This window comes from Mus pahari, chromosome 15, assembly GCF_900095145.1.
Source record: "Mus pahari chromosome 15, PAHARI_EIJ_v1.1, whole genome shotgun sequence".
Lineage (NCBI taxonomy): Eukaryota > Metazoa > Chordata > Mammalia > Rodentia > Muridae > Mus > Mus pahari.
Window position 1 is genome coordinate 3327756 of NC_034604.1, and position 16168 is coordinate 3343923.

The 16168-nt window shown below is 37.3% G+C and overlaps 1 protein-coding gene across 1 annotated transcript in view; it reads left to right on the top strand.

The window, feature by feature from the left end:
- Rab18 (RAB18, member RAS oncogene family) overlaps positions 1-15103 on the top strand; it is a 31258-nt gene extending 16155 nt beyond the window's left edge. Inside the window, exons 3-7 of the mRNA XM_021214311.2 lie at positions 2629-2690; positions 8274-8346; positions 9731-9849; positions 10109-10175; positions 13333-15103. Coding sequence (XP_021069970.1) covers positions 2629-2690; positions 8274-8346; positions 9731-9849; positions 10109-10175; positions 13333-13508 — 497 coding nt within the window. The 3' untranslated portion in view covers positions 13509-15103. The remainder of the gene's footprint in view (positions 1-2628; positions 2691-8273; positions 8347-9730; positions 9850-10108; positions 10176-13332) is intronic.
- Positions 15104-16168: the final 1065 nt, after the last annotated feature.

Genomic DNA, 16168 nt, shown 5'->3' on the forward strand with positions numbered 1-16168 from the left:
ACTTACTGTGATGTTTTGATTTCTGCATTGTGTCCTGTTGTGGATTGCTGTGATAGTCTCCATTTGCTGTAAAGAGAAGTTTCTTTAATCATGGGTGGTAGTTACACTTATATGTGAGCATAAGGATAATATTTAGAATGTGTAAGCTAATGCAAAAGAAAGAAAGAAAGAAAGAAAGAAAGAAAGAAAGAAAGAAAGAAAGAAAGAAAGAAAGAAAGAAAGAAAGAAAGAAAGAAAGTAAGTGGAGGAGGAGGACATGGCTACTCCTAAAGTATGTAGAAGAGTTTCGTAGGTACAGGGTAAAAGCAGGCAGAGAGAGGAGTCCTAACTGAACATGTCAGGCAGACTAAACTAGAGAGAGAGAGAGAGAGAGAGAGAGAGAGAGAGAGAGAGAGAGAGAGAGAGACGCATAGACAAAATAGCTGAGTTCAGTAGGAACCAGGTTTGTGGGTGGGGGTAATTGAAACCCAGCACCCTGGAAAGGAAAGGGCAGAGGGAAGGGTGAGAAGTGCTGGGAGGAGCCACACACAGGTACTAAGCAAATTTGTTCTAAGTTTGAGACCTAACAGTAAGAAATTATGCTGGCCTAGCAAAGTGGAGGTACAAGTTCTTCTCTGAAGTCTGTGACCTCTCTAGACCTGGGAAGTTGGCTACGTTTCCAGTAGCAAGCACGGGTTTCCTCCTATTGAGTGGTTTTATTTATTTGTTTGCCATGCTAAGTCCATAGCTGTGGGACTTATACTGGAGCATGGAAATACTACCGGTAGCCATATCCTCAAAGAAGACCAGTTCCCCCTCCTCCAGCAATAACCTGCTACCTATAGCTCCTCAGTAAGGGGCAGGGCCTGGAGAATTCCTGCATGATTGCGTAGAAGAAATTCTATACTTTAGTTTTTCTTGGACTTTTTAATCAGCACTGTCATTTCATTAATTATTGCTTTTTCCCTAAGCATACCTTGATCAATTCCTTTATTTCTCAAGCTTTACACACCAAATGATGTGTGTGTGTGTGTGTGTGTGTGTGTGTGTGTGTGTGTGCACATGCACATAAATGTCTTTGGATCTTTATCCTATATGAAGACTATATTTAATGCATATTTTTACCTAATTTGAACGTGTAATGGATTATTGGAAGACTTCTAAAGATTACAGATATACTAGTATATTGGTGACATACTTTTTTTAAATAATTGTAATACATTAACTTTTAAGAAAAGCATTTAGTATCTTTAATCCGAGCACTTGGGAAACAGAGGCAGGCTGGTCTCTGAGTTTGAGGCCAGCCTGGTCTACAGAATGATTTCCAGAATAGTTAGGGCTCCACAGAGAATCTCTGTCTTGAAAAACAACAACAAAAACATAAAAAGAAAGCATTTAGTATGTGACGGTGCTGCTCATCTTATTTGGCTCTGTTCTGATTTAAATGTGACAAGCTCATAAGATATTATCTTGAGCTGATGTTTCCCTCTGGCCAGTAGAGTAACCTATAATTTCTGATGCTATTTTAAAGACATGAGCAGTTACTGTTCACATGGGTCAGATGGTACTGTCAGCTCCCTTTCCTGTAAAGGAGTAAATGTTTTGTGGCCTTATTTGATTTTTTATGAAGCTTTCCCTACTGTAGCAGCTCTTCAAAGACCTTGGGGGCCAAGGTTCTTTTCACTTATGAAATCTGATAGAGGGATTGGCATACATGTTTTTATATACATTAAAAAAAAGAATACAGTTGCAAGTGATTATTGAATAGGTTATATAAAACTTTTTATTTTTCAGGGGGAAAAAAGTTGAGTTTATAAGACAAGGGGTAGATAGCCCTTTTACGTGTGTTTGTTAGTGTCCCAGCTACCTACAGCTAAGATCTGCGTTCATGGTTGAGTTTGATAGATAACACCCTTTTTTATTAATTTTAACTTTGGGAGAATTTCATGCATGAGTATGTTGTATGTACATCCTTTCTACTTTTTCCTCTTCAACTCATCCCATGCCTCTCCCATACCTCCTCTTAAATTCATGACTTCTATATTTAAATTATCGTTGCCTACATACACAGTCTACTGAGTTCAGTTAGAGTTATAGAGTTACCTGTATGCACATGTGTTTAGGCCCAACCACATAGATTAGAAGCCTATTAGTTTGTCTCTGAAGTAAACCAATTCTCTTTCTCTCAGCAGCCATTGACCTTGTAGTCTTCATCTAGGGACAGGACCTTATAATATTTTCCAACTCTGTGTTGGTGTGTCAGGCAACCATATTGCTGAGAGTTCATGGGTATAGCATCTTTGTCATGGGTAGACAGCATACTGAACAAAGGTATATGGAGTCCTTGAAAGCAGCCATGATCCACAATCAGCAAAAAAACACTTGTTTTTGAATTAGTACTTGCAATTGTACAAAACCATCCTAATTAAATGTGAGTTTTCCTTTTTGGAAGCACTGGTAGATGTCTTGAATCCTAAACCTCTTCCCATTTATACCATCAATCCTGAATATTGATACCTTCAGCCTTCAGATCTAGAGTTTTCAGAATTTAGGCATTTGATAAAATATTTTATCTTTTTTTGGTTTTCTTTTTAATGAATATAAAAATCATATTTAATGATGATTCACCAGAATTTTCATTTCTTCAAGGTGTTGACTTTAAGGTGAAAACGATTTCAGTGGATGGAAATAAGGCTAAACTTGCAATATGGGTATGTACTTTATAAAAATTATTTTTATTTTATTTATGTATGTCTGTATGCCATGACAGAGTTATGCAGGAGTTATGGGAAGTTACAAGTTGCCAGGTATGGATGTTGGGAGCCAGCTCGGGTCCTCTAGAAGAGCTGTGTCTTAGTTAGGGTTTTACTGCTGTGAAAAGACACCATGACCAAGGCAACTCTTAGAAAGGAAAACATTTACTGGCTTACAGTTTCAGAGGATTAGTTCATTGTCATCGTGGCAGGAAGCATGGTGGCACACGTGCAGAGTATAGTGCTGGAGAAGCAGCTGAGAGGTCGTCATCAGGATCTGCAGGCAGTAGGAAGAGGGAGGCACAGTGGGGCTAGCTTCTGAATCCTCAAAGTCCACTCTCAGTGACCCAGTTCTTCCAACAAGGCCACGCCTCCTAATGCCTTCCACTTTTCCTGAGCCTCTTCATCTAAACACCATGTGCTGCTCAGTGCCCTCAACATGTGGGCCATCACTCTAGTCCACTAGTATGTACTTGGTATTTATTTAAATTTAATTTTATGTGTATGGGTGTTTGTTTGTTTGTTTTTGTGTGTGTGTTTGGGCGTTTCACCTATATGGATATCTGCACCATGTATGTGCCTGGTGCCATGCCAGGAGGCTAGAAGAAGGTGGTAGATCCTCTGGAACTGGAGGTATAGACAGTTGTGAGGTACAGTGTCTCCAGCTAGTTTTTCGCAACAAAGCAGAAACTGATTTTGTTTACTGTTGTATAGGCGAGTAGGCAATTTTCTTGGGAAATTAGATAATACTGAAAGGATGTACAGTAATGATAATTGCATGTTATAACTGTAGTTGGGTGTATGCTTTTAAAATATTTTTGAAATGTATAACACCTTTAGAATATTTCAAAATAGAGCAAAGTATTAAATTTTTCTGTAGTATGCCAGGAAGGTTGCTTTTGTCGAACATGTCCCTTTATAGTGTTTAAAGAAAGTTGCCCACTCAGGTGACAGTTACAGACTGAGCAGCAGACATTCCTGGGTGTGTCATGTAACTCATCTTCCTGAGGTTTTCTGAACTTTTAGTCTACTTACCCCTAACCCCTGCCAAAGTGTATTTCATAACAGTAAGAACAGTAACATCTAACAGAAAACACTCTGAAAAATGTTGCTGTGACATCATAAAGTATTTTAAACATTTACCAATTCTAGCTTTTGTATTAACCGTTAGCTTTCCATGTTTTCATGGCTGAATTGTGATCTTCTGCCCTTGTTGCTTACTGCTTTGTGAGGTGAGCACTGGGGCAGGCTCTGATCTGCTTTGGGAGGTGAGCACTGGGGCAGGCTCTGATGTTGTTATTTTGTTCTACAGTTACTTTCTACTTCCATGTGCATGAAACTGTCAATTGTATTGTTGAAGAGCCATCCTTGCCATAGGCTTATTCATATCTTTAAAACATTAGTTTCCCTGTGAACAGAACATAATATTGGACCATTCTAAAATAATAATTAACAGTAGAAAATCAGTGGAGGAAAAGTTTATCTTTAATTACTGTGTTCTTATTAATAAGCATACTTGAAAATAGAGAGACTTGTGATACACTACTAAATGTGCACATAAGCCATTTTGCAAAGAAAGGAGTCTATTTTGTGTTTTTGACCTGTTCATTTTCCTCTTTGCCCTATCATCCATTTGCATGTGAACATATTTCTGTATCAGTAAATATAGGGTACAGCAGTTTGAATGGTCATCAAATGTTCCATTTTGTGCTGTAGTTTAGTTTGATTAATCCTTAGTCAGAGGTATTTGACTTGATATCAGTTGTTCACAAATATAACTGTCGTTTCTATAAGCATCCCACTCTTTGCATCTGTATGTGCTTATCTAGTTACATTGGAGTTATAAGGCAAGAAGCAGAAGTGGTGGTTATAGAGAAAGGGACCTATTTGTGTCTCTCTAATAACCTTTTTACTTATATTCCGATTTGAGTATTTTCTGATATCAATCATATTTACAAATGAATTACTTCTCTTCATAGTCAATTTTATATACTAATTTTTATTTTTTCCATGATTTAAAATTTTTACATGAAGAGTTATGTTTTTTGTAAACATAGTCTGACATGTAAGGACTGGTAGATACTTTCATGCTGGTTCTATATCTTCATAATAGAAGCAGTCACATCAGATAGATAAATTCTCAAGTTTTCTAGGCATAAAAAAGATTTTATGACTTGTGTATTTTTGATACTTAAACATAAAATACTGAAACATCTGTCTGTTTACTTTGAACTGTGAATTCTTACTATAATAACTATTCCATCTAAAAAATAAAACCTTTACATAATAAAAATGTTAATTCTTGGCTTGTTATTTATCTTTAAAATATTGCTTTAGGACAGTATGTGCTTATGTTATTATGCATGTACATAGATAATTTTCTACCCTGAATGGCTCCAGTTTGTCACACCGCTTAGAGATGGATGAAGATAAGGTGGTATGGGAGGGAGACTTATGGAATACTCTTGCCGTAGCAAAGCTTTTCAGTATTTATTTGTTTTCCTTATAGCATCTGAGTATCAGATTTGGTAGAGAGGAGCTTCCAGACAGTATATAAAATGTCTTAGTATATAGGCTACCCTAGTTATTCTGAAGTTGGTTTGTAGAAATTTGGTGAGTGAGCTTCTCGCCTTATTAGCCGAGTAGCCCTGTCCCCACTGCCTCCAAAATGCACACTCACCATTACCACATGGCCCGCGGGAGCTTGTTTTCTCTTCCTTTCTGCACACTTGCCTCACTTGGAAATTCTGAATCTTGTTATTTAGCCTTTCTTGGGTTTAATTCATATCTCTCTTCAGTAATCTCTAATTTCCTTGCCTTACCCCATTAGAAAATAAAACCATAATATACAAAAGGATTGGCCTCTTTCATCTGAACAAAGATGTTAATATACTTAACACATACTTCTCATTTTGAAGACAAATACAAGCAAAAGTTTAATGTCTGTTAAACTTTCATAGTTTATTATAATTTAGTACATAGTTATTATAAATCTAGTCTAATGTTTTGGTGCAAGATTTTGAAGTTTATCCCCAAAATTATCATACCAAGACATTTGTATAAGTGAATTTAAAAATACCAAAATTTTAACATCTGGTATTTGTTGAATTTTCACAAAAAATTTGTCAAAATTACATTGCGTGCATGCGTGTGCATGTGTCTGTGTGGTGTGTGTGTCTGTGTCTGAATGAGTGAGGGCACACAACATGCTTGTAGATGAGGAATAAATAGTATCTGTTTTCTATTACCATGGGATTTCGGGATTATCCAAAGGCAGTTTTTGAAGTTGTTCTCAAGAGTCATACTAGATTGTCCTGTACTAAGTCTAGAAGTTAAATTATTTAAAATTTCTGATTCACAACTGATCTTTATAAAACTTTTTCAATTGTGAAACAGTTTTGCTATCAACAGCTTTTTTTCTGTTCCCTCTCTTTCAAAACAAAGATAAAAACAACAATAAAGAAAAAACAAAACAAAAAACCCTAATATTTAAATGCTTCCCATAATGGAATTCTGAGAATTCCAGTATTGTGGATACTGAATGCTGCTAATTTGTTATTTCTTTGTATGTAAGTAAATTGCTTGAACTTGTTTCTCACAATAACTTGTCTTTTTGTAGCATACTTTTTATGCGTTTGCCTGAATATATTTCTGTGTACCAAGTGCATATTTGGTGCCCCCCCCCCCAGGCCATAAAAGGGCATTAGATCCCCTGGACCTGGAGTTAACAGACTATTGTGATTACATGGGAGCTAGGAGCCGACCCTGGCCTTCCAAGAGCACCAAGTGCTCTTAACTGATACGCCATCTCTCTAGCCCATAGTTTACCTTTTGGAATCTAATTATCTTAAATAGATGCAGATTTAAGTCTGTGACTACTTGATAATATATATTTTTATGATATATATTTTTATGATAATATATTTTTATGATTTTATTGATTTCATGTGTGATTAAAAGTCTTAAGTACAACATGACAAACCCCTTTATTTAGTTGCATTCTATATAGTGGATTGAAACCAGTTGTCTTCTCTTGTGGCAGAATTAGACACTTAAGTTGTGTCATGAACCCCCGTTGACTTCTTTTACAAACTTGAGCCTTGTTCACTTATAGTTTTGTCAACTATAACTATGATTATTAAAAGTCACCACTGTCATTATCAGTTATAATCTGCTTTAGATGGTAAGACTGCTTCGAGAAGCTTTAGTTTATATAATTACTCTTTAAAACTTAACCATGTATGCAAATTGAGTGATTTGCAAGAAACTTTGAAGCCTCAGGAATTCAAAGAGAGAAATTGGGTTTCCACTACAGTTTTCTGTTCAGAAAGTTTACTGTGTTATGTCTTCATCTAAACAAATGAAGCAGAGCTGCTATGAATCTAGGAGCAAGGATGGTACATTTAGATTTGAAAGAATGGCCTATATTCAAAGCTCTTTATCTGGAAGTGATTTTCCTCTTGTGAAACTCTGCATTTCCTTACTCTGTTGTCTTAACAGCATTCTTTTTTCCCATATTGCTGGCACTTCTAGTTGCTGTTTCAAAATTCCTCTCTAGTCTTACAAGCATCTTAGAGGCTATGGACACTTTTGATATCTGCAGAAGTTTGTACTTACACCATAGTAAAAACTTTGCACAAGATACTGGCAGCTAAGATGAGGTTTGATGTGCATTTTCACTGTCATCCAGGTCACCTTACATCAGTGAACCAGATAGGAAATATTTAATTCCCCTTAAACTGGGCCATATAGAGATACCTAAATGAATGGACGTAGCTGCTTTTAAAACTTTAGTAAACCTTTATAATAATGCAAATTATAATAGACTGAAGCAGCAGTTTGCCAGATTCAGCCCTGTAAGGGCCTAGATATCTTGAAACATATTTGAAGGGTTCTAGAAAGAAGACCAGAAAGAACCCAGGCCTGGAAGAAGATGAAATTAGTCCCATCCCTTCCCCAACCTTCTGACTTCTTTCCCTCTCTCTTTCTCTTCCTCCTTTCTTCCTTTTCCCCTTATTCTCCTCCTCCCCCTCTGTAATGTTTTGTTTTATATAGTTTAAGAGAAAATACAGCATTCTTGTTAAAAGCATAACTTTAGAATCCCTTTCCTCAAATAAGATACTCCAGTATATCTCTTTAAATCAGTGGTCCTCAGCTTCACTTCTTCATTGGAATAACCTAGGAAGATTATTTTTTCCTGTTCCTATCCTGGATTGATTCAGTCAGAACATTTTGGGATTAGACATAAATTTCCCAGGTAATTCGATTGTGTAGCTGAAGTTAAGAATCATGACTTTGAAATAAATGTATTATCATGTATGATAAAAATTGTGAGACTGTAATGGCAGAAAACCTTCCCTTGTGTTCTTCTAAGAGATGACATAATATTAATTGATTTTTACTTATGTAACATGAATAAACATATGTCATATTTAAGTTTTGAATGTTTTAATGTGTTTTTGACTTGCTTAAATATGTTCAGTAGCATTGAAGATATGCTCTTTACACTTTGCTTTATTTAGTGATAATTATCATTTTCAGGATACAGCTGGTCAAGAGAGGTTCAGAACATTAACTCCCAGCTATTATAGAGGTGCACAGGGAGTTATACTAGGTAAGTATTTTACTTTAATATACTATTTAAAATACTATCTATTCGAGTTTCTAATCTAAGAAAATAAGCATTTTCATTTTCGTTAGGTCTGCTTTTTTATGTTTGAATGTTCAGATAAATGTACTTTTAAGTGATAGAGACTTTATTTGATATTTATTTGATATTATTAGATATTTAGATATTATTTGATACTTATTTGATATTATTGAGCCTTAAACAAAACATTTTTCAACTCTGGAAATTTTAAAATCTTTGGTTTAAAAACTGTTGATGAGAATATAAATTGAAAATGACCGCACAACTGACCTAGAGCATTATCAAAACTAATCTTCATTTATCAGTAAATTAACACTTGCTTCAGTCTGTAAAGAGAGTATTTGTTACAAAGTAGAATCTGTTTTTATCAAAAGTAGCATTAAACACCATTAAGGATTCATATTCTATCAAAATTGTAAACCAGAAAATGTGGTTTTCAGATAATCTGCTAAGAAGTTCACAGACATCCTTCATTTGGCTGTGCTGTTTTGAAGGGTAGCAAACAGTTTTATGGTGCAAGATGACACAAGACAAAAGTGACAGTGGAGGAAACCATGCAGGATCACTTTTACTTAGTTTCTGTTGGAGTTAGTGCTTCTCTTGCTGTGAGGAAACATCATGACCTGGGGAGGAAAGGATTTATCAGGCTTACACTTCTGCATCATAGTCCATCATTGGAGAAGTCAGAACAGGAACTCAAAGAGGTCAGGAACCTGGAGGTGGGAGCTGATGCAGAGCCTGTGGAGGAGTGCTGCTTGCTGGCTTGCTTCCTGAAGCTTTCTTGGCCTGGACCATCAGTACATGTTTAACAATACCTACAGTGGTCTGGGCCCTCCCATATTAATCACTATTTAAGAAAATGCTCTCAGGCTTGCTTTCAGCCTGATCTTATGGAAGCATTTTTTAAATTGAGGTTTCCTCCTCTCAGATAATTCTAGCTTGTGTCATAGTGACATAATACTAGGGAGCACAATAATTATACCTACTTTTTTTAAGTTGCAAATTCTGTTCCTTGTTATAAAAAAACAAGAGGTTAACAGATGTTTAAAGTCATGTCATATTTTGATATCTTACTAAGATGTAGATTAAGATATTTTGTGCTTAGATGACCTCTCCTTATCAAGTTTTGTTGTAACTGATTGCCAGTTGCCAACAGGACTTAATTTCCTTTCTGTCACTATGTGTGTTAATGATTTAAGTTTGCTTTAAGTACTTACTATTAAGCGGTGAAGGATTAATATAAAACAGACTTGCTTGTACACTAATGTTAGCTTTTAGTGACTATGAAAAGTAAGTCATTGCTCTTATTTTATGTGACTTTAAATTAGTGGTTTTGCTTTTATTTCAGTCTATGATGTCACAAGAAGAGACACCTTTGTTAAACTGGATAATTGGTTAAATGAATTGGAAACATACTGTACAAGAAATGACATAGTAAACATGCTAGTTGGAAATAAAATTGATAAGGTAAAAAGTAGATACTTGACATTTGGGTAGTTCTTTTGTGGGAGGGGAGAGGAAGAGGAGATAAGAGATTTGAACCCAGCACTTCTGCATGTTCTACCATGGAGCTATATCCCAACCCATTTTAGTTTTTGTCTTGTTAACTTGCCCATGCTGGTCTCCAAATTAAAATCCTCTTGGCCTTGTAAATAATTGGGAGTGCAGTCATGCACTCCACCCATGCAGGTGGCAACTTTTAAAATGCACTGCCTTTGTCTTGTAGGAAAACCGTGAAGTCGATAGAAATGAAGGCTTGAAATTTGCACGCAAGCATTCTATGTTGTTCATAGGTAAGTGTGTAAGTGAACATTTCTAGTCTTAAGGGATAATTTTTAAATAGTGATTTCATTGAATTATTTCCTTAAGAACCATAAAATATATGTAGTTCATTGTTGTCTTATGATACAAAATCTAACAGTAGAATGAGATTCCTTTTCTCTTGTTTCCACTAGTACACAGGGTACCAGCACCTCAGGGAATTTCATACTAATAGAAATACTTCACCCCAGGCTCTACTCCAGGTTTTTAATTGGAACCTAAATTTTAACTATATCTTTGTATGGTTTCTATGCATTAAAAATTTGAGGCAGAAGGTTGGCAAACTAAAACATGGACCATTTCCCTCACATATTAAGTACAGGCATGCTTATTAATATACTTACTACATTTGGCTGCTTTTGTGCTACATGAATGTTTGATAGTTCTCTTCAAACCATATGGCTCACAAAGCCAAAAATACTCTCTAGCCTTTTGCAGAAGTTTGTCATCCTTTCTGAAGAGTGACCTGACTGTACACAAATCACGTTTGAACTTTTTTCTCTGCTGCGACAAGATCAAATGTTTCCTAAACATAAGCTCAGACTGGAGGGCAGCTCAGCAGTAAAGCATGCTTACACCTGCAGAAGACCTAAGTTGGATTCCCAGCACCTATGTAGGTGACTTATAGATCCAGGGAGATCCTTTGACTTCTGTAGGCACCAGCACATGAGTTTGCATGTATGAGCGAACACACACACACACACACACACACACACACACACACACACACCACAGTCTTGTTTAAAATAATTACCCACAGTGATTTAGCTGTAGCAGCAAATTTATGAATTACTGACATAGTCTATGTTATTCAGATAGTAGGAACCTGCAGGTGGACTTGACATCGACAGAGCAGAATGTAGTAAGCTGCTGTTCTGAAGGGAATTGGATGCTGCCTTTACTGTCGATTGCTGCATGTCCCACATCTCCATGAATTATCTTTCCACTTTTCCTGAGCATGGAGGATAGAACACTAAACAGACAGACAGACAGACAAATGCCCTCCTAGAGCTTACTTTCTAGTATAGAAAGCAGGTTTAATAAGTAAGCAGTGCCACGTAGGGATGAAAGGTGCCAAGAACAGACACAGTGACCACTCAGGGAAAGTTTTGACCTCGTGTGCTGCTGCACAGAAATGTCACATCTAGGTGTAACACCTAGATGTGGAGACAGTAGCAAGTATTTTCAGAGGTTGGGTCATATAGTGTGATTTAGAACAGGAGGGAAGCTCTGTGAAGTGAAAGTAAGTAGCTGGTTCTTCTCTCCATGTGGCCCAGAGGAATGAAGGAATGATGTCACTTCCAGTGGGTCATCGAAAGTCGACATCTTTGGGAGGTATTCTGAGTGTCAAAACTAACAGGATATGTGGAAAACTTGGACAAGGACACCAAGTAAAGAGAAGCGTTAAAGACACCTCCAGGTTTTTAGTTTGGTCAAGCAGTAGGTGGCTTATATTCTGTTATTTGTTGTGGCGAACTGAGGTAAAACAGATTGGTGTGGGGAAGTGGGAATCAAGAATTTTACTCAGACACAGGACAAGACAGTGTTCAGATATCCAGTAGACAGGCTAGTTGTTTAGGTGGTATTTAAAATGCCCTGATTAGAGTGATTGTTTCAAGGCTATGGATCCGAAAGGGCTGAAGATTGACCTCTAGGATACCAGTTAGGACCAGCAGAAAGGCCATGAGTGACATGCCATTGAGACAGAATTACTAGGAATGTTGACTCTTCTAGGGAGTCACAGGAGCAAGAGAGATTTGATTAGTAATACCAGATGCCAGAGATATCAAGTAAGGTTAGAGTACTCAACTTGACCAGAGGAGCCAGTGCTAAAGGAATGCCGTTAATGGAGTCGTGGAAACGAAAGCCAGGTTAGATGGTGCCCTTGTACGCAGCACAGCACACCTTCTCACAGTTTCAGTTACCATGGCCAGTCTTGCTCTGCAAGATTTTACTACAGTATATTGTTATAATTGTTTTATTTTATTATTGGCTATTGTTGATAATTTTTTATCACTGTGCCTAATTTAAAAGTTAGTTTATCATAGGTATGTACATGTAGGTACATACAGATACATGTAGGCTTGTCCTGGTACCCTTGCATGTGATTGTCTGCTGCCAACTGAGGCAAGCTTGTAAGGTGAGTCAGGGAAAGCAGCATATAGAGCAGCATATGTGACAACACTCTGAGATAAATTCCATGGAGAATGGAGACACTGAAGGGAATGGGGGAATGGGCTCCATGAAAGGCACATGGGCTTTAGGACAAGTCTGGCTTGTTAAAAAGATGGAAAATATTAGCAGACACTTAGATGGAATGATAATGTCATAAAACAGAGTACAAGGAACGTGGTCCTGGGAGCTGGAGAAGGGCTGGTTTGGGCAGCAGCATAGGCAGCTTACCTTTCCCCAGAGTAATAGTACAAGCAGGGAGCTTACAAACTTTAATAGTGGGATGACCAGAGAAGCCTTGCCAAATTGGTTCTGGGTCCTTACTCTCAAACATCTTTTTTCACACTAGATAAGGGGCTGCAGGTTTAGCTCTGTGGTAGAACACACATGCCTGTATGCTCAAAGCCCTATGTTTAGTCTTCAGTACTAAAGAACTGACACAGACACTGGAGCATCGGCTGGGTTAGAGTAAAGAAGGAACACAAGTAGTCTCCTTAGACAGTGAGAAAGACAGGCACTGGGCCTGGAGGGCTTGACCATGGGCGCTTGATCCGTGGGAATAACTACTTAGTTACACATTCAGAAAAGCCAAGGTAATCGTTTATGCTGGAGCCTTAGTTTCCTTATCTTAAAGTAGGAATGCTATCTGCATTGGGGACTCATTTAAAGAATTAACTGGAAACCTAAGAAAAATACTTAAGATACAGTTGGGTCTTACAAGTTGTAGTTGCCTTATAAACCTTAGGGCTAAGCCGATAAACTAGTGGGCAGAGTTGAAGTAGCTCTGTGTGGGGAGTGGAGGAAATTTACTCATTAGTAATTACTAATGTAGCAAAAATTTCTGATTTGATTGTCAGTATCTTGTAGGTTTCTATTTATGCCATAGTAATTCAATAGAAACACATGAGATTATGTGCAATAAAAAAATATACTGTGGTCCTTTTCCTTGACTTTTAGAGGCAAGTGCAAAAACCTGTGATGGTGTTCAGTGTGCCTTTGAGGAGCTTGTTGAAAAGATCATTCAGACCCCTGGCCTATGGGAAAGTGAGAACCAGAACAAAGGAGTCAAGCTGTCACACAGGGAAGAGAGCCGCGGAGGAGGCGCCTGTGGTGGTTACTGCTCTGTGCTATAAACTCTGGGAATTCCATCTCTTGCATATTTGATCAGATAGTAACATCTTTCTGTATATAAACTCTAAACTGCTATTAGGGACCTTGCAGTTTGCACATAAGTGTTTTTATCCTGGCAGTGAGTATTTGCAAGAAACCCCCTCATTGGCTTTCCCAGGTGAAATGGTATGGTAAGCATGCACAGTTTGCAGTCTGTAGAGTTTTTTGGGGGGTGGGGTGGGGTGGGGGTGGGTTGCTGCTGTTTTGTTTTGGGCTTTTTTTTTTTTTTTAAATGTAACATAAAATAGATGTACCTTCATGGGTACATTTGATTTTATGATTTACATTTATCATGTCATTTTTTAAAAACATCATCTGTCTAGTATGTGTTGCTGCAAGTCTGCTTTTGTTCTCCCTTTTGCTTAATTACTGAATTACTTGGTATGTAGAACTAGAACCATGGGAAGGTTTCCCTTGAGGAATAACAAAGCATGATTCACAGCTTTTCTAGGATGCTTTAGAGTCTTAGTACTAAGTAAAATTCTCAGTTCAGAATATAGCCCTGGCCAATTCATAATTAAACCTCTATTTGTTCTGATGATGCTTCCAAAATAGTATTGCTAAGTTAAGGAAGTTTGGTATTTTAATTTACACCAGTGATGAACTCAGCTACTCGGGGCATTAACCCTGTGTTGCACACGCTGGGTTCCTGATCTTGGTGCAATGTTTTGGTTACATGGCATCTGGCAGGCTTTCCACCGTTTGGGTTTCAGAAGAACATGAACAGTATATTATATAGCTCCTTTAATTCTTCTACTTTTAAAACAAACATGTTTTTTCACAAGTGTTGGTAGTGTTTGTCCGGGTGCCTCAGTTGTAACTTGTTGTGTAATGACTGTCTGTATCTTATGGCTTCCATAAATGGCTAGTTGCTATTCAAAGCATATTTTTGTGATTTGAAGATGGGGAAGGAAAACACTAAATGACAATTTGAGAAAGGTGTATTGTTCCAAATTCTGACTGGCGGGGAGAGGCTATGCAGTGAGATAGTTGATAAGTTACTGCAAAGTAGCCACTAGTTTATTAAAAAATACCTACCTGTACAGATTAATAAACCTTTTCCACAATATTCAGCTTTCTAACTCCTTGTTATGGTACATTGTATGTTTTCTTACTCATACATTATTTAATTTCTTTAACCTCTGCTATTTATGCTCCATAAGTAAAATGTACTTAGACTGGTCACTGTATTATCCCTTATTAAGATGCTGATATTAATTTTTACAGTTCATTATCTTTGTACATTGGTAAATGATAAACATTTTGTGTACCTTTGCAATATGTGTGTTAATGGATTTACTTCGGATGGATTTCTTTCTGAATAGGGTGTCTTCTTATGAAAACCTCACATTACGTCATTTATACTTGGTGGTCTACATGTGATTAGAGCTTTTATACATTCTGTATATTTTTATTAATTGTAAGACTTTTGCTTCTATAATGTTAGAGGAAGGTAGCTCACACATGCATTTATAATTTAGTCACATTACATTAAATTTTAGATTTATGTACATTTTGTGTCTTGTCTGTCTTAACAAGACTTCTGCTTGTTCTTGCTCTATGAGTTATGTTGTCTTTATTACCATTGGATCATCATCTTGATTTGATCAGAACTTGAGCATATGAGTCACATGAATATAGTTTTGAATATTTGATTGTTGTGTCTAGAGAGGTGGTTCATTGGGCAAAGTACTTGTTTCAGAGTTTGAAGACTGGAGTTCGCATCCCTAGAACTCACCTAAAATGGCAGGTGACATAGCAGTCAACTCTCACTCTCCAAACAGAAGGTAGAGACGGAGGCTCCAGAATCAAGCAGGCAAGCTAGAGCAGTCATGGTGGCAAGCTTTGGGTTCAGCTGATACTTGACTTCAAAGCTACGGTGGAGAGCAGTAGAAGAAGCCTCTGTGTCAACTGTGGGTCTCTATACACACATGGCCATACATGTGCACCCCCACATACTTGAGCACACCAACACACAAATTTATTTTGACATATTTATTTTAGAACATTCTATTTGTTATGTCTAGATGGATTTGAACAGTGTTTCTTAGTGAAGGTTTTATAACTGATTAACACCTACAATCAAGCACCTATATAACAGCTTTGCTAGTTATTTTCAGAATTCCATAATCTCCAGCTCTTTGCAGATGCTATTAAAACATAGAAACCCAGCATAGACTTAAAGTACTGGGTTATCTTTCATTGAGTAGTAGTGAGCATTTATTTATTGAAGTATCTTTGGTGCCTGGTGTTCTAGGTACTAAATTACCTTTTATTTTTTTTCTGATTTAAAAAAAAAATTTTATTAGATATTTGCTTCATTTACATTTCAAATGCTATCCCGAAAGTCTCCTATACTCTACGCCTGCCCTGCTCCCCTACCCACCCACTCCCACTTCTTGGCCCTGGGGTTCCCTTGTACTGGGCCATATAAAGTTTGCAAGACCAAGGGACCTCTCTTCCCAATGATGGCCAACTGGGCCATCTTCTGCTACATAATGCAGCTAGAGACAGGAGATCTGGGGGAACTGGTTAGTTCATATTGTTGTTCCACCTATAGGGCTGCAGACCCCTTCAGCTCCTTGGGTACTTTCTCTGGCTCCTCCATTGGGGGCCCTGTGTT